The sequence below is a fragment of the Hippichthys cyanospilos genome, chromosome 18 (genome assembly GCF_059441005.1).
Source record: "Hippichthys cyanospilos isolate Australia breed blue-spotted pipefish chromosome 18, RoL_Hcya_1.0, whole genome shotgun sequence".
Classification (NCBI taxonomy): domain Eukaryota; kingdom Metazoa; phylum Chordata; class Actinopteri; order Syngnathiformes; family Syngnathidae; genus Hippichthys; species Hippichthys cyanospilos.
Genome location: NC_142386.1, coordinates 11382601 through 11400357, shown reverse-complemented (window position 1 = coordinate 11400357; position 17757 = coordinate 11382601). Strand labels below are relative to the sequence as shown.

At 39.8% G+C, this 17757-nt stretch overlaps 2 protein-coding genes across 5 annotated transcripts in view; one reads left to right on the top strand and one right to left on the bottom strand.

Moving 5' to 3' along the window:
- The window catches only part of LOC148408957 (cationic amino acid transporter 2), an 85597-nt gene that overhangs the window by 26956 nt on the left and 40884 nt on the right, over window positions 1-17757 (bottom strand). Inside the window, exons 2-3 of one of the 4 annotated variants that reach the window (XM_088440226.1) lie at window positions 8957-9118; window positions 1265-1392 (exon numbers count right to left, since the gene is read on the bottom strand). In XM_088440226.1, the coding sequence (XP_088296352.1) occupies window positions 1265-1312 (48 nt within the window). In that variant the 5' untranslated portion in view covers window positions 1313-1392; window positions 8957-9118. Of the gene's footprint in view, window positions 1-1249; window positions 1393-8956; window positions 9119-17757 lie in introns of all 4 variants that reach the window. The other 3 variants (XM_088440227.1, XM_088440228.1, XM_088440225.1) reach the window with 3 other exon arrangements.
- arhgap31 (Rho GTPase activating protein 31) lies at window positions 688-16125 on the top strand. Its single transcript, XM_088440224.1, has 12 exons — window positions 688-1064; window positions 6577-6679; window positions 6804-6948; window positions 8643-8725; window positions 8806-8913; window positions 9000-9142; window positions 9218-9422; window positions 9503-9624; window positions 10240-10296; window positions 10374-11000; window positions 12419-12549; window positions 12652-16125. The coding sequence occupies exons 1-12, from the start codon at window positions 965-967 to the stop codon at window positions 14620-14622; spliced, it is 3795 nt and encodes a 1264-aa protein (XP_088296350.1). The 5' UTR covers window positions 688-964; the 3' UTR covers window positions 14623-16125.

Here is a 17757-nt window from a genome sequence, read left to right as displayed (position 1 = left end):
CAGTGATGACATCCACTCGACTTGCTTGCAGAGTGCAAGAAAGGGTTGTGCATTTAGTTGGGAGTCCAGTAAGTCCAGGATAAAAATGCATGTAACAAGAACCATGTGTCCATCTCCTAACCTAACACCCCCATCCATCCCACCTCCCCATTTCCCATCTGTGCCCTTCAAGCCCTCACTTGAGTCACCTCCCACTTCCCTCCTTCCTTCAGAACCCCTCTGTTTTTGTTTTCCAGCCTGGGCGCTTTGCACAGGAAATTGTATACACTGGGAGCATTCAGGAAGGCAGAGGGCAGCCGATCCCGGAGAAATTTGGGAGACGTGAAGGACCAATATGTATGAAACCAGTTGAAAAATGGATCATCTCTTTTGGTGAACCTCGACATTGCGTCACATCTGTGCCACATCAGGGCCTCACGTTCAAACACAGAACTCATACATCTTGAAAGGAACTCAGGTTATAAATAGAATGTTCTCGAGATGATTGACCTCCCTTGTATTGGTCGGTGCTTGCTACAGAGGAGCCAGTGAATGAGGAGGCTGTGGAATGAAGGAAAAGAGGAGGAGATAGAAAGAAGCAGAGAGGACTGGCCAGTGGAAGGAGGGGGGGGGCAAAAAAGTTCCAACAACAGGAAACGGAGCGATTTCCAATGCTGTTTCTGCAAGTCCTCAACAGATAAAGCGGCCGGTTGCTGTGTCCCGGCAGCGCAAAAGTGTCGCTGTGTCATTCCTGCCAAGCAATGCCACCCTAAACGTTGAAACAAGTGACGTCACTTCTGCCTTCAGCCTCTAGTCGTACGCTTGGTCAAAATGTGAGCGGATGCAGAACATTGGGGAGAAGATTGCCGGGAACTTCTACGCGGCTGCTTTTTGATGCGCAAGCTCGCCCTTGCTCGGCGTCTTATGGATTCATCTTTACGTTTACAAGGAGCTGCTAATCATCTGGACCGCTAACTGGAACCACATGAGGAAAAAAGGGACCAAGCAAAAGTCAAAGACGAAAGGAAGTGAAAATGCGTTCGGCTGTGACCTGACAGAACATCTCCACAACTCAGGACAGGATGGTAACACCTTGCTTTTCTTTCTCTTTCCTACAACCACCAAAACCTTAATTGCGTTGGACTGTTAAAACTCAGGGTGGGATAGTGGGATAATATCAAGAGAGACCAAAAAAGTAAAAAAGTAATGAACTTTTTTCAATGACTCCATACCATGTGATTGAGTATTAAAGTGTTTTACATTTACTTGCCATTCATTCACCTACAATGGAGTCGCTGGTCATTGGTGGAGTTTGGGTGTGGCTGTGTCTCATTTTTTTTTGGACTCAATTGCGCTTAGTAACGGAGAGTCCCTGTGACTCGCCGTCTGGGCCTCGCTCCTGCCTGCAGGAAACTATAAGAGACAGAAAGAGCACGATGGTCAATTATTTATACACCGAACCTTTGTTGTTGCTAAATAGTATGAAGTTGCCATTGTCCCACATGAAGGTTTGAATTTTGAAAACCATCAATTAAGGTTTTGGGTTGTAACGTTCAGTAGACTGGGACAGGAAATGAACACAAAAGCAAAGTTTGTAACTTTAATGTGCAGGGATCGGAGGGGGTGCATGTTCACAATGCAAGGCGGAGCATTCAGGCCAGGAAGTGGGGGGGAGTACGGTGACACTGTTGTCCACCTTTGTCATAGATACAGACAGACCGTTTTGTTTTTTTTAACTCATTCGATCCCAGACATACTTTTGAAAGTTTTACTTTTTTTCAAGTGGCTGAAGGAATGTCTAAAAAGGCTAATAGCAAATGAAAAAAACACTAGAGTTATCAACTATTTTAGTTTTTAAGAACTAAAAGAAATCAATAGGTAAGAGTAATCAATTACATTTAGTATGTATTAGGTTCTTAGTTTGCCTGCCATTATGAGACCTTCCTTTACACAAGCTAGTATATATATATATATATATATATATATATATATATATATATATATATATATATATATATATTTTAATGTCAAGATAACAGTCAGTTGCATTTTTCCAGTTTTCTCTCCCCAAAACTCCTGATTGCAATGATTAGCTCATCAGCAAGCTCATCAGAATCATAAAAATGATAATAATCATTTGAATCCATTGCGTTTTAGAGCAAAAGACTGAAAACATGCAGGATACCGTCCCTCAAGGACTGGAGTTTGACACCTAGTGTATGATCTAGTGCCTGTCTTGTCAATCAAAATGTTAGGAGGCCACTTTCTTATTTGGGGGAAGGAAAAGGGGGGGGTTTGTTTTATGTACTCGTATGGTGCTTGTGAAGTACCATATGTTAGTTGTTTGAGGCTATATTTGATGCATGGAGAATTATAAAAACGATATTAAGAATGGATAACCCAGACACCCAATCATATATTGTCAAGCTAATCACTTGATCAACATCACTTATTGAGTTTTTTGCATTATCTTGCTGGTAGGAGGTTTACAAATACTTAACTAATGTGAGACTACATCTAACTAATGTGAGACTACATCTTACTCAGACAATGAATTCAAGTAGTGAGCAACCGCGATCAAGCTCAACATTTTCTTTTTAGTGTCTTTTGTTTTGTTTTTAATTCTTAGTCAATCTCAAGAATTCTCTGAAGAGAATCTCAGCACATTATTTGTATAATGCGAATACCTGTTCTACTGTGACACATTCAGTTTGTAAATGCTGAAAATATCAAGCTATAAAACATTGTTGACATGTGGTGCACTAAGCTAAAGAGGAAAAAAAAACTGTCACATGGTTTATTTTCACACACTGAATCACTTTGCCATCAATGAAATGTCAAGCTACCACTACCATGACCACACCACACAACATCCTCTATGAATCAGGAAGTAGTGTGATAATTCTGCATTATTGTTATCCGTTTTATGGTGAAGATCTGCACTATCGTGAAATAATGACTCAGTATACCGCCATCACCAGAACTCTAAAACAATCTAATCAAAGGTCAGCCTTAGTTTTGGCACGGTTGTTATGTGTATATTACAATCCGTGAAATTGAATATGTTTGAAGTCCACATAAAGCAGCATTGTATATGTGTAATCTCACAAATTAAAAAAAAAAGAAAGACAATGTTATAAATTTGGCCAGTGGTTCTCAAATGAGATGTGAACAGGATTTCCGCTGGTATCAAAAAATCTAATGTGTTTGAATGACAAATACACAATGATTTTTTTTTTTTTTTAAATTTTGAGCAATTTAATTGGATCATGGAGCCGCTTAATGCTAACTTGTGTCATAATGAGTCATTCAAAAAAAAAGTTTAAGCTATATATGTATGCACATTGATTCATAAGTGATATGATTTTCCTGCAGATGAGCCAATAATATTAAAGATTATGTAACACAAACTATTTTCTGGAGTTGCTGGATGAAATGCACTAAGAGATACAAATGTAGTTCCAAAGTTTAAAAGCACTCTGTTTTAATGTTTTTATTTTCACCCAAAAGTTATTTGCACAGGTTAGTGGGTCTTTGGGTGAAAAACTATTTCACAAGAGGTACATCATTTAAAAAAGAAGAAAACCGCTGATATCAGTGTACCAGCATTAAGGAGGAGGATATGTTGCAAGTACTCACACAAACATTCAATCAGGTTTAAGATAAATTGTAGGTGTCACCGACTGACTGCTCTCAAAACTACACTATCCTTCTCACTACAAAATGTAATATCAAGAGCCGCCAGAGATGGCGCCAAAAAAAGATCAAGCCAAACAAAGCACAAATGAATGAACTGTTAAATCGGTTCTGAAATATTTTGGGTGCAGCCCACATGGCCCGGTACCAGTTGATCCACGGACCAGTACCAGGCCGCGGACCAGTGGTTGGGGACCACTGCTGTGGATAAAATATTTTTGTAAATCACATTAATGATCAATGTGATTTCAAAGAGAAAAATAAGCTCAATGTTTTATACCTTATTCATCAGGTTAAAATATTTTATATTGGTGCTCTGTGCTACTGTTCTAGATCAACTTATATTTTTTTACTATTCATCAATTCATTTTTTTTCCTGCATCAAATGGTTCAGTTGGCCAAAAATGTTTCTATTTTGAGGATTATTTTTTTTTCAATTTCAGGCACTTTGAAGCACTTTGGGTTTTTTTTCTGTTTCAGACTAACTTGTAATCTATACATGTAAAAAGTTAACATTTGTTGAAAGTTGATCTATATTGCTTTTGTTAATGCTAAAAAAATGCAATTTTAGCGTTTCCATATAATTTTACAGATAATCATCTTATTTACTAGGGAGCGAGGCGTGAAAAGTTCTATTTCCTGGGGGCCCTTTGCAAAAATAAAAAAAGAGAAGCACTGCAGTAAAAACACTTTCAAAGCAAATCTAGACGAATGCCTGAGCAGCAGCTAAGAGAGTCCTTGTGTTGACGTCTGGGTGAAAAGACAGAGGACATAAATGAGGTCCGCGACACTGGTCATCATCCAGCTTTTCACCGCAGGCATGCAACCTCGAGTCCAATCAAGTCAAACAAATGTGAACATACTGGAAGACTCTTTGGGCCAGGGAAGACCAAGCCCCTCTAAAAATAGCTTCTAGACTATCTTCACAGCAACATACATGCAAGTTGAGGGCGTAGTTCAAAGTTGGACTGTCTGCTGGGCAGACGGGACACAAATTACATGGACGTGGACTACAACAGTGTTTCCATTTTGAAAAGCTAGGGATGGTGTTATTTGGAGAAGATAGGTAAACTTGGAAGTTGGAACAAAAGCGCTCAAGCTTAAGGTGATGCACTGCAAGCTAAGAAAGTTGTCAGGCACTGGTAGCCGTTTTCTATTAGAGGAAATGTCGTAAGTAATACCCGCTACAAGGGCTGGGTGTGTCAACCTTCCTCTGAAACAAACAAACCATTTTTAACTTCCTGTCAAAGGCCACCTACAATCAGTGACCCGAAGGGAGAGAAAACAATCCTATGCCATTAACTCATTCCATCCTAAAAACTTATTTTTACGTTTTCTTAAGAGCCCATACTTTCAGTCGCAGGTACTTATATTACTCAAATATTCGTTCCTTTTTTTTCAAGGGTGTTTGGCTAAAGCAGTGCTTCTCAAATAGTGGGGCGGGCCTCCCTGGGGGGGGCGCAAAAGGCTTTGTTTTTGGCATGTGAAATGTAGTTGCAATAAAATAAGAATGTTCATCTTTTTTTTAAGCTTCAGGCACTTAGATGCATTGGTTGTATTCTCAGTTATAGTCAACGCGTCGAGGGGGGGGGGAGTTTTTTCTTGACTGGGGGGCTTGGCAAAATAAAATTGAGAAGCACTAGGCTATAGGAAGGTCGAAAATGGCTGGTGATAAATGAATTATGCAATAAAGTAATTGATTACTTTGGTACTTAAGTAACTAAAGTCATTAATAACTTTAGGTACTTACTTTATGTAGTTAAAGTACTAAAGTGATTACTTGAAGCAATCAACTCATACAGTCATCTATTGCAAATGTACTTAAGTGCTAAAGTAATCGATTACCTTTGCATTCACTTTAGTACAGTGCTTCTCAATTATATTTTGCCAAGCCCCCCCCCCCCAAGGAAAGACAAAATTTTTCACGCCCCTCCACAATCAACACGCTGGCTATAAATAAGATAATTATCGATAAAAATTGTATATGTTTACTTAAACCTGTATCCTTTTTAAAGGGACAGTGTGTAAGATTTAGACCCTTTTTCATTGAAAAGGAATAAATTCAATGATTGTAAATTTCAAAAACTCCAAATGAATGTGTTCTTAAAGATCAACAGTATGTTTTAAAAATACTGATAGATCTAGTTATCATTAAATTATAATACATGGGGGGTGGCACTTCTCCGGAGGCGGCCATTTTTGTTGGTGGACAATGGTAAATTGAGCATCTCCAGCACCCCGGGCTGTCTGTAATGAAAAACGGCCTAAATCTTACACATTATCCCTTTAATATTAATAAAAGAAAAAAAGTAATCCAATTCAACATTCAACAACTCTTAATTATTTTTCACAGCGTTAATATGGGTTACAGCTTAGTCTAAAACTGAAAAAAAAATAACCAATTGCATCAATGAGCCAGAAGGGGTCGCACCACTTTTTGAGAAGCACTGCTTCAGTGTTTGACCACCTAATATAACCCATTAAATTAGCACTTGATTACCTGAAGTATTGAAGTATTGAGTCATTGGCTCGAATAACCAAATAGTTCAGAACTTAATTACCAAAAATAATCAATTGTTTGATTATTAACCCCCTTAGGTAGTTGATTTCTTTAGTACTTAATTAATTTAATACCATTTTTAGGTCGGCTTTTACCCAAACAATTGAAAAAATAAAATGTAACGTGTATGAAGAGGAACCTGGGAATGAACGTCTGGACTTTAAAAAAAAATGTCTTGGGATTAAATGAGTTCAAGGCAACATCTGCAGACCATTAGTTTGCCCATCACCTTGCCATTTTTAATGTGACCCGAACTGCCATTGGCATTCACCAAGCATACATAGAAAAGTGTCCATGTTCCAGCTCATATGACTAACTTAAAAACAATTTCTACTCCGAAGTCCCTCAGGTGCTACAGAAATGTGCAGAGTTCATCGAGAAGCACGGGATCGTGCATGGGATCTACAGGTTATCAGGGGTCACCTCAAACATCCAGCGACTCAGGTATGTCATTCCTTGTATAGCCCTCATTTTAAATTCGGTCAGGCTCGTCGTTTTTTTTTTTTTTTTTCACCTCATCGCAACACCGCAGCCTTCACTGTCTTATCGTCTGTGTGTGTGTGCACAGACAGGAATTCAGTGCTGAGGCGTGCCCTGACCTTACAAAGGAAGTGTACCTCCAGGACATCCACTGTGTGGGGTCCTTATGCAAGCTGTACTTCAGGGAGCTACCAAATCCTCTGCTCACATATGAGCTATATAGCAAGTTCACTGTAAGTTGGCTATTCTGCTCATAAAGAACTGTGATGGTAATTTTAGCTTTTTTGCCTTCTGTCTTGTTGCTTTAAATTATTATTTCACCAGAAAATTTCTGAAAAAAAAAATGAGTTTTTATTTTTTTGTGCCAGATCAAATGATTGCTATACAGTACAACAAAAGGACTTTGGTTATTTATTTTCCTTGACAAATTCAGTTTTTACCATTTAAAATTTCTGCTGTATTTGAGACTAGTCCCAATATCTTGCTACTGCCTTTCTGTTCACAAAACATTTAGAGAAGAGTATCAAAACATAACCCATCCTTGCGTGAGGTTCACAAGGTTAGCTTGGCAAAGAGCTTTGCTATAGCTTGCTACTTTCTCACCTGGATGCTTTACATTGATGTGGTAGGCTTATTTTGAGCTGTGTCTGTGGTGCAAGCAAGCAAGTTCTTACAAAGACTTCATACCACTCTACATTTATCAAAGGTGCCATGGGGGTGTTACAGTTATATTCTCCAGTGCTCTTTCATTTTCACTTCTTCCTACCTCACAGCAAGAGTTAATGCCAAACACAATGACAACCAATCAAGGTCCACGTCAGAGTGTGATTGACCTTACTTTTCCAACCCACTACAACAAGCACAAGATGCTCAGATCATTAAAACACATCTAATCTCTTTACAGAAAGCATAACAACAGATTAAAAATGAGAATAACTCGATTAAAAAAAATAACGCTTTCACTATGACTGGAGTTAATTGATTGCAGCTAATCTGTTGATCGGACAGCCCTAATTTAAAATCAAATTACCTGAATTGAGTCTTATTTTGAAGGGTTAAAAAAAAAATTACTACTGACCACATATTGAAATTGACTGATATGCAATACTGACAACCAGGACTGTAATGAATGAATCTCAATTAATCTGTGAACATGACATCCCTAATTAAAAATAAAGTGACCTAAATTCTGTCTCCCTCCCCCCAGGTCATTATTTTGAAGAATTGGAATAAAAAACAAAAACAAAGAAAAATAAAGTAATATTGAAGATATAAAATACAGTACTGATTTCCCATTGCCATTCCTTTCGCCCAGCCCTTATTGTATTATATTGAATATTCATAGTTGCATAATTTTGCTACATCTTTCTTGTGAGCCATGTGTATTTATGTATTGTAGTCTCTCTCTCTCTCAAAAAAAAAAAACTGAAGACAGTCTTCCCCAAACGGGGCCAAAAGCTTTAAATTTTCAAGGGTCCATATCTCAGGTTTCCAGATAGGTATTTTTTGTTTGATTTGGCATCAGTAGTGTGATTCGTCATTTGAAGGTGATCTGGGACTTCCCCTCCATTCCCAGTGACCTTCCCGGAAGCTTTTTGGGTATGTACAGGTATATATATCTGTCATTCTGTGTTTTATAATAACCATTTTTTTTTCTTGGAACCTTGCCACCAGACACACATGAGACTGCACAGAGACAATTTATGTCAGTAACACAGGACCGACAAATCGAAAAAATGTGTTCAAGCCTCGGTCACATCATCATTTTAACTGGACACACAGAAGGCAAAGCTTTGTTTATCTCCAAACGAGTGTCCAGGTCCTGCCAGGAGGGAGTTTACTTTGTTCACACAGGCTAAGGAATTCGGTTCATATTCCAAATAAAGCAATGAGTAGAATAAAAACATGACTTTGATTTGGCATGCAGGAAGTGGCCTCAGTGTGCGGTGATCATGAAAGACTTCTCCACATTCAAAAGCTTGTTAAGCAACTGCCGACCCCTCACTTCAGGTGAACAGCACTTCTTGCCGTGTCATACTTCATTTAACTCTTAGTATACGCAAGACTGAGTGTTTCTCGGCTGCCTTTAGGACTCTGGAGTACCTCAGCAAGCATTTGGCCCGCCTCGCCACTTTCAGTGCCCAGACAAATATGCATACACGAAATCTGGCCTTGGTTTGGGCTCCTAATTTATTGAGGTGAGTTTGCCTGATGCAAAATAAGGAGCAACTAGATTCTGACCTTTTCTTTTCTTGCAAGATGTGATATGTGGTCATTTTCACAGATCCAAAACAATAGAGACCCCATCTTGTAATGGGGACATGGCCTTCCAGGAAGTGCGAATTCAACAGTCAGTCGTAGAGTTCATTCTAAACCACGCGGAGCAGATCTTCAACAGTGACTCTGTGCACATCAAAACAAAGGAAGGTATGAAAGACATCTCATGTAAAGAGACCCTGAGAAGGTGAGCAAAAATATGATGCGTACTGTGTACTTCGACAGTGCCAAGTTTGATGTGTGGGGAGAAATACGCTACGCTGCCGATTAGCGGTCAGTGTGGTCCGATGAAACTGATGAGCCTGGAAGAAGCCCAGGCCCGCTCCCTGAGTCCAAATCATCCCGTGCATAAAGAACGGCAACGCGAGAACAGTCTGCCCGACACCAGCACCGCCACGCTCTACCACACTGTCATAGAACTGGACAGCAAGTAGGTCACAGTTTTCGGAGTCAACCACTGTGTGCCGTATTTAAATGACTTGCTTAAGAAGCCACTGGGTTATCTTTCAGGAGAAAGCTTTCTGGGAAATCCAAGAAATGGAAATCCATCTTCAATTTGGGACGCTCCGTGGACTCCAAAGGAAAACTGAGCCGAAACGGAAGTGTATTCATTAGAGCGCCAGGCTTAACAGGCGAGTCTGTGACAGATTTCCAGCATCACAAAGCTTAAGATCATCACTCAAAACATGGCATTAAAGTTGAGGGTTACAAGGCAAGAAAAGGGTAGCAAAACCCAAGATTCGGAGTTAAACTCAAATGCTCAATCTAAGTGAATTAAACTAAGCAACTCTTGCCAAATAAATATTGTTGCTAAACAATCGTGTTATAGTCCCATGACTGTCTCGCGGCACAAAAAAAAAACACTAAAAAGTTACAGAAGATTATATTACACAACAGTTCCACAGGTTCCACTGTGGTGCTCTGTCATTTTGGTTTGGGTCATCTACAGCAGCAAACTCGAGGAGACTGAATTTATTGCACCATCTGGTGGATGCTTCCAAGTGGTGTAATCCAGACCTCCATTTCTTGTACATGAGACAAAAATTCCAACCCGTATAACATAATCTCATTGGCACACATGAATTTGAACACATTTGTCAAATTCCTTAATGTTAATTATTGATAATCCAATCACAGTCGCCATTCCAAGTTGTTGTTTGTCAAGATTTTAGTACATTTGAGATTTTTTTTTAATCTTTGCAGCTCCTGTAATGCTGTGTGGTAATATATGTGCATTTTGTCCTCAGAAAAGGCATCTCTTCGACCATCAAGAAGCATGGAGTCACTTTGCTCCTTGCCAACAGGTAAAAACTCCCCCACATAAATAAAATGACATTTATATGAGCAAAATAATCCAAAATAATCTTCACCTCGTTTCCAGATGATGACAGAACTGCAAACAGTCAATCAGGTGGACAAGGCAGCATTTTTGTTCCAGATGTCAAATCAAGAACACTGGGATCTGATTCACTTTATGACTTGAGTGAACACGAGCAAAACTGGGAGTTTAAGGGGAATAAATCTGGCGGAGCAACAGCTGGTTGGAACGCAAGCCTGAGCCAAAAGGCTTCTCCTCAAAGAACACTGCCGGAGCAACTCAAGGTGTTCAAGGGAGATGACCTTAGTGGCTACAAGCCCACATCGCCTAAGAACAGGAGGATGCTATACTCGGGTTCCTCCTACAACAGCACCTCTCGACCTTCCTTTCCGGGAAGCTTCTTTCCGCTGGAGTCGTCACCAAGGCATCAGCGTAGAGCCGTCAACATATCAGAACCTTTCGCCGTGTCGGTACCGCTGCGCGTGTCGGCCGTTATCAGCTCAAACAGCACGCCGTGTCGAGGGCTTGCCAAGGACAGGATGACTGCAGCAAGCTTGAAAGCCTGCAGGGAGACCTCAGAACAGAGCAGCGGTGGAAAGAGCAACATGTGTCCCCAAGTGGAGCCTGACAAGAAAGATGCAACAGAGAAGAAAGAAACATCGGAGCTGGCCTCCAGTGTGCCGCCAGAGGGTAAGGGCTTCAATGCTTCATAAACTTTCAACCCCAAACACATATTATTATTGTTTTTCTTATGAGTTTATTAGAGAAATTAAATCCCGGCGATTTATTTTATACATATTTTTTTCCAGAGGTTTAGCTAAAGAGGGGTTGAAAAAAAATGAGTTCTAAATGAATAAAATACAAAATTCATTATGAATTATGAATTATTTCACCCTCGTGCAGTGCTTTGTCCAATCCTTTGATTTTTACATCAAAGGGAAAGTACTGATAGAAGACACTTAGGGGACTGAAATTTCAGCCAGATGGTGACAACATGTCAAAGTTCAGAATGGCATAATAACTTAGTTGGAACACTACCAGGAGTGTGCTGTTCCTTGGCTGAAATACTGCAACAATGATGTGGAAGAAAATGACCAAAAATTGGTCAAAATACTACACATGGGATGGTAATTAAGAAATACGGTAACCAGTTACTTTAGGTAGTTAAGTACTAAGGTAATCACTTACCTTAGATAATAAATTATGAATGTAACTGATTAATTCAGATAATGAATTACTACAGTGATGCACTACTTAACATAATGAAGTGCTAAAGTATTGGATTATTATAGAAAATGAAATACTAAACTACCCTATTTTCATATCATAAGGCAGTGACTCAAGCTAAAATGTAAAGAAAGATGTACAAGAGTGAAGCGAGACCAGTGATTCTGCTTGCCCTGGAGACAGCGCCACAGAGGAAAATACGAGATGCAGAGCTATGGGTAGCAGAGATGAAGATGCTAAGGTTCTCTGTGGGAGTGACCAGGATGGGAGATAAAGTCAAAGAGGCCAGACTGAGATGGTTCGGGCATGTCCAGAGACGAGATAGTGATTATATAGGTAGAAGGATGGATGTTGGGTTTTGAATCGCCATGCAGGAGACCTAGAGGAAAAATACAGAGATTCATTCTGTAGATGTTGTGAAACAAGACATGGAGGTAGTTGGTGTGCTAGAAGAGGAGGCAGGAGAACGGCTTAGATGTAGGCAATTGAATCACTGTGGCGTCCCCCAAAGGGAAATGCCAAAAGGAGAAATATATGATAGAAAACTGGGGAAATTTGTACTGTAATTTTCGGACTATAAGTGGCAACTTTTTTCCCACGCTTTGAACCCTGCCGCTGATAGTCCAGTGTGGAATATCTACCGTTTTTTTTTTTTACTCGCCACCAAAGAGCAATCTCCAATTTTAAGCAATTTTGAGTGAACTGCCATTTGACTCCACACCACATGATTTTATGCAAAATGTGTTGGTGGAGCGAAAAATATGCTTGGAATTATCAGTCTTGTAGCCATTTTAAGACTGCATGAAGTATGTTACTACTACCATTGGAAACACTGGTTCACACACTTCCTGTAGTTATGTAAAATGTGCTTTTTTCCTCAGATTTAAGCAAAGAAGCGATACATGGAGCCAGGGAAGAAATGAGTAATACTCCTTTGGGAGAGCTTTCAGTTTTGAGTGAAAGCGCAGCTACAACACACTTGGGTGGGCAACAACTTGAGACTGCTGAACAGGTAAATTATCAATTGCTAGGAATGAATCTTTTCAAAAAGCGTCTGAATACATTCTAATTTTGTGCAACGACTGCGACTATGTTTTGTTTCTTTGTAATCCAGGATAAGGATTCACAGAAAGCAGATCAGCATTGGTTTGACGTCCGCCACGAGTTGACGATAACTGAAAATGAAAATGACCCACTGGATAAGACTTGTGATTCAAGTTTAACTTGCGAAAACAAGAGGTTAACCATGGATGTAAAGTCAAAAAGAAGTCGCAGTTCTCCATCGCTGTCCATGTTCTGTAAAGACCAGACTTCAGATAACTCCCTCAATAATCATCTGAACCCCGGCAGGGCTGAATCTACAAAGAAGCAGCCTTCAGAATCAGACATCCTATTTTCTCTCCATAAAAATGATGTTTGGGTCAAAGAAAACCGAAAAATGTTCAACTCCGCTCTTGATGAGGCAAACAAATGTCAGCAGATATCTCAACAAATTCCACCTGTGAACAAAGATGCAACTCAAACTAAACAGTGTGAATTTACAATAAAGGAAAATTTTGTCGGTGAAGTTAAAGTTATTACAGATGACTCTCCAGTAGTTGGAGGCTCCTCAGAAACAAATGATAGCCAAACACAATCTGAGGAGCAGAGACATCCCGAAGGGCACCAAAACAGAGACCAAAATGGAGACCAAAACATCACATGTGACTTAGAGAAAAATCCTCAAGTTCTTTCAGTGTTTTCTGTCTGTGTGGAGGAGAGACCCAATTCTTTAGAGCTGCCAATCCAAGAGGATGATGAAGCATGCGCAGGGAACTCTGAGGAGCTGGACCTCGTGGAATCATGGGAGGACCTCAATTCCAACAAGCAGTGGGTCACTAGTCCACTGCACTCACCTGATGTGGAAGAATTGTTTAAAAAGCAACTACCGTTCAGCTCACAAGAGGTAACTTTGAACTCTGATGAGGAACGCACCTCATTTCCTTCATGCGGTAGCAAACAATCAAAACGAACATCTCTGGCTAAGACTCCGTCAGGAAATATTCTTCAAACATCTAGCAAATGCGAAACTAAATCAAGCAATTTGCCTTTGACGCAGGCTACCAATGGAACACTAGCCCCAACTGTGAAATGCGGACCCAAAAAACAGAAATCATCTCAACAATTTTATAGGCAGATGTCTCATGATTCAGCAAGGTCAGAGCAAAGAGAAGAACGCAACCTTTGGAAACACAGACCATACTCCCTTAATCTAGACTTGGGGCCGCGGTGCATCCGGGACATTTCTAATCAGCAAAGCCGTTCTTCATATGAATTTTCCTCCTGCGCGCGAAGTTTGTCCGGGACTGTAAACAATGGGCTCCTCTCCGAGTTGGACTTGTTCCTGAACGATCGGCAGGCACCTTTGCGGCGAAACTCCGCCCCTGTCAGCGTGTCATCAGTACGGACAGCCTTCATGATAAAGACGTGCCAGGCCAAAGCCGTGCCTGTTGTACCTCCAAAAGTGCAGTATAGTCAGATACCTCACTCCAGGAGAGATGCTGACACTGAAAGCGGGAAAGAACACGACAAGGAGAAAAGCCACGCTGCGCCTCTTCCCGCGATGTCCGATCTAAAGGAGGAACTAGAGAATAAAGAGCCTGTAGCCGAACCCCAGTCCCGCCCAAAGGTCGAGAAACAAGCGGAGAACTCGAAAACCAGCGCGGCGGAACTACCAGTCATCACGAGGCGACACGCCCCGAATCTTGAAGTGTTTGTTGACTGTCCCAGACCCAACAGAGCAAACCTTTTACAAAGGCCGTCTTTCAGGAACCGGCAAAGACCCCAGAGCCTGATATTGTTCAGTCCCCCTTTTCCCATAATGGACTACCCTCCATCGGGGGACGACAGCAAGCTTCTGTCATCCATCAAGAGCCTGAATGAGGAGTCGGGAGCCAAAGAGACGTCAGGAGAGGGGATGGCACTTCAGAGTAAAATGACTATTCCGAAAAGTGGTCAGAGACTAGAAACGTCAACCAGCTGCTTCTACCAGCCACAGAGGAGATCAATGATATTTGACAGTAGGAACCACAGACAAATCGAGTAATTGGGCAGACTGGCTGAATGTAAATAACTTACTGAGATAGATATGATAGCATGTTGTAAATCACACGATAGTGTTTTATATGAAGCTGTTCTTGAGGGTTGAACATTTTGTTAAATTAAGATTTCTCACTACATTCATGAAGTATTTAAAAGAAATATTGTACATTTCTGAGAGCTTTTTTGAGTCACCGAGGCATGTGGCGCTTCAGTCACTTTATCACAAATGCTTTTGAGAACCTACGACTGAAGATCATCTCTTGCTAATCAATCAGTTGGCTGCAGAATTTACTGTTATTTTATACTTGAAAACCAATGAAGGTTAGTTTGACTGGAGATAGTTTTCTTTACGGCTTAAATGCCATAAAAATGGCTCTTGCGTGTTGAGTTTCTGTTACTGGACAAAAAAAAAAAAATTGCATGCCAAGAGGAGCTGTAACAATTCAAAAGTCTTATAATCACAGTCTATATGTCTAAACCCAATTTCCACCAAGCAGTTGAGTTCCATGCATTATCTACTGTCCTAGTGAAGTATATTAAAATATCAATCATAAGTATTGTAGAGAATTATTGTCAAATAGCACAGAACCTCATCACATATGACAACATTCTCCTTTTTGTTCAATTCACTGGCGAGTTATGCTCTGTTGAACTGCGATGATGTCAATTTCTCAATGTTGGATGGATCAAAATTGACAGAAACTGAAGTGGACCATTTGGTGGAAACCTGGCGGTGAAGATGTTGCAACATCATATTGCCTTTGCTCAGCCAGCAATGTTTTCATGTTTGTTTGTTTTTTTGCATCCAGTGAAAAACAATCCGCAAACATTAATGTTTCGGAATTTAAAGGACGTGTACAAAAACTGATACTGACGCTGTTTAACAGCTTATTTGTGCTCGTTTTAACAGATATGATCATGTAATTTGCAGGAAATAACACTGCTGAAGATGTGTAGCAGTCATATGAGGTAAACGTTAAACATAAGGAATAAAAATACAGTATTTAGCTTTTGACTGTGATTGTGATATTCAAAAAATATGCATTCTTTTGACATACAGACTGGACATTGGATAATAATTTTAACGTAACAGAGGAACTTTGTGTATTTTTATTTCTTTGTACTTTTCTTTAATATGACGAAGATGCTTTGTGAGGAAAAGTAAAGGTGATTGATACAATCTGCATCAATTAGTTGCTCCCCTGGAAGTTGACGTGTATGTATGTATGCTGACTGTTATCGATGTGGACCAGCATAACTTTGGAGCAAAGTCCACTGAAAGCATCAAGAAATTGTTTTATTTGGTCTAACTGTTTTTTTATGTGTTTGATATTGTTGTCTATGTGTCTTAGATAATATCGTTCTACACAAAGTGATCATTTTGATTATTTCTTTGATTTATCATTTTGACATTTGCAGTGATGCCAAAATATCATCTGAGAAAGTCCTCATTTGGAGAGTTTTGTTTTAACAAAGTTTATGAGAATAAACAGTTTCGCAAATGAAATTTTTTGGTATTTTGATTTGTTCTAAGTTTGTAATAGAGAATGTAGTTTGAGTATATAGCAAATCCTAAGTGAACGATGCAACCCCGGGAAGCACGTTTTTCCATTTCACATATGCACATAAAAAAAGACTTATTCAGTCAAATTAGTCAATCTAAGTAATATTAACATTGTACATCTATGGAGTGGCTGTTCCTTCGAGGTATTGTCCATGGAGAGGGGCAAGATAATAGGCTGTACTTATAGAAATAGTATTTGAGGGGCCCCTGAATCACAATGGCCCCTTTGAGTGACCTGAGGCATTTACACTTAAGTGGTTTGTTTGTAGCCTAGAAAAACACTTATCGTCTATATATTTCCAGTATGTTGGAACACAAAGAGCATACTTGCCCACTGTTGTGAAAATATGAGGCAACAGTACTGATTAAATGTTGCGGTAGTCGGTTTTACTAATAGGATACAATATTAATACTATACAATGTTTACACTTAAGACATGAGACAGTCACATGTTGGACATATTTTCTGGGTTTGCTACAATAACTGTAATTTAAGTAAACAATCAAAGGTGCAACTTTTACATTTTCATTATATTTTCACTGCTGATGTACAGTAGCTAATTGCGTCATTTTGGCAGTTAAAAACAAATCATGGAGCCTTTTTTTTTTGTTAAAACGCCACACTTGGAATCGTAAAATTCAATGTGGAAATGGATCAAAGCTGGTCTTTTCTTTACCAGCAGATGACGCTCATGCGCCAAACTGAGGACGACCAACAAGCCACAGTGCAGCTGGACTAGCCCGAACAAACATCTAAAGTGAGTCGATGCATGTGTGCGGCAGGTGCACAAAAGTAACTCAACGTATAACTCATTATACAGAAAACGGATGAAACTTATCTTCATTTTATCTTTAAAAACAACATTAATCAAACGCATGTTTGTGCGTAAAAATCAAACTAAATTGAAATGGATTTTGTTCATAGCCCAAATTAAATATCAAGCCTTACGCGTGACTTTGCAACTACGGTTTTTTTCAAAATGAGAGAAATTTTACATTGTTTTATGAACCATCGCAATAGATCTGAACAAATCTAAACTTTCCAGTATTAGCGTTAAATGGCTTAATGATGCAGAATATCCAAACGCGTAAAAGACAAGCAGCACGCCCGTTGAAGTCTATAATTCAGCGCTTGCAGAGGTCACTTCCATGTCTACGTCAGTTCATTATTAGTCGACCTCTGACACCGCTTCTATAAGCGCAGGCCGAATTAAAAAGGCGCATTCTGAGAACCCTGAAAAAGGCAAAAGCAAAGCACCGTTGCGCGCGTTGAATATTCAATTAAGAAGAAGGGGGGGGGGGGGGCACAAGAGGGAGAAGTGAAGCTGCATGCGTGCCGCTCCTTCATCTTAAATTACTGATTAGCTGTTAAACAGATTATATGCAGCTGAATGGGTTCAAATGTTGCGGCAAGAATAAACTCCGGAGTTCGAGGCGCCAAGTTTCCTTCTCTGACATTGGCAGGTTCTGCAGAGGCTAAAACAATTGAAACATTAAACTACGGCGTGGGATGATAGGATGCCTGATGAAAAACATGCAAAACGGCAACAAAGAGCAGCAAACGCTAAAAATGTGC

Bases quoted from the DNA above. Each gene is read 5' to 3' on its own strand.
- arhgap31 (XM_088440224.1), top strand. From the start codon at position 965: ATGAGGAAAAAAGGGACCAAGCAAAAGTCAAAGACGAAAGGAAGTGAA. The intron at 8,726-8,805 runs GTGAACAGCACT...GGCTGCCTTTAG, and splicing joins CTGCCGACCCCTCACTTCAG to GACTCTGGAGTACCTCAGCA. The intron at 12,550-12,651 runs GTAAATTATCAA...TTTGTAATCCAG, and splicing joins AACTTGAGACTGCTGAACAG to GATAAGGATTCACAGAAAGC.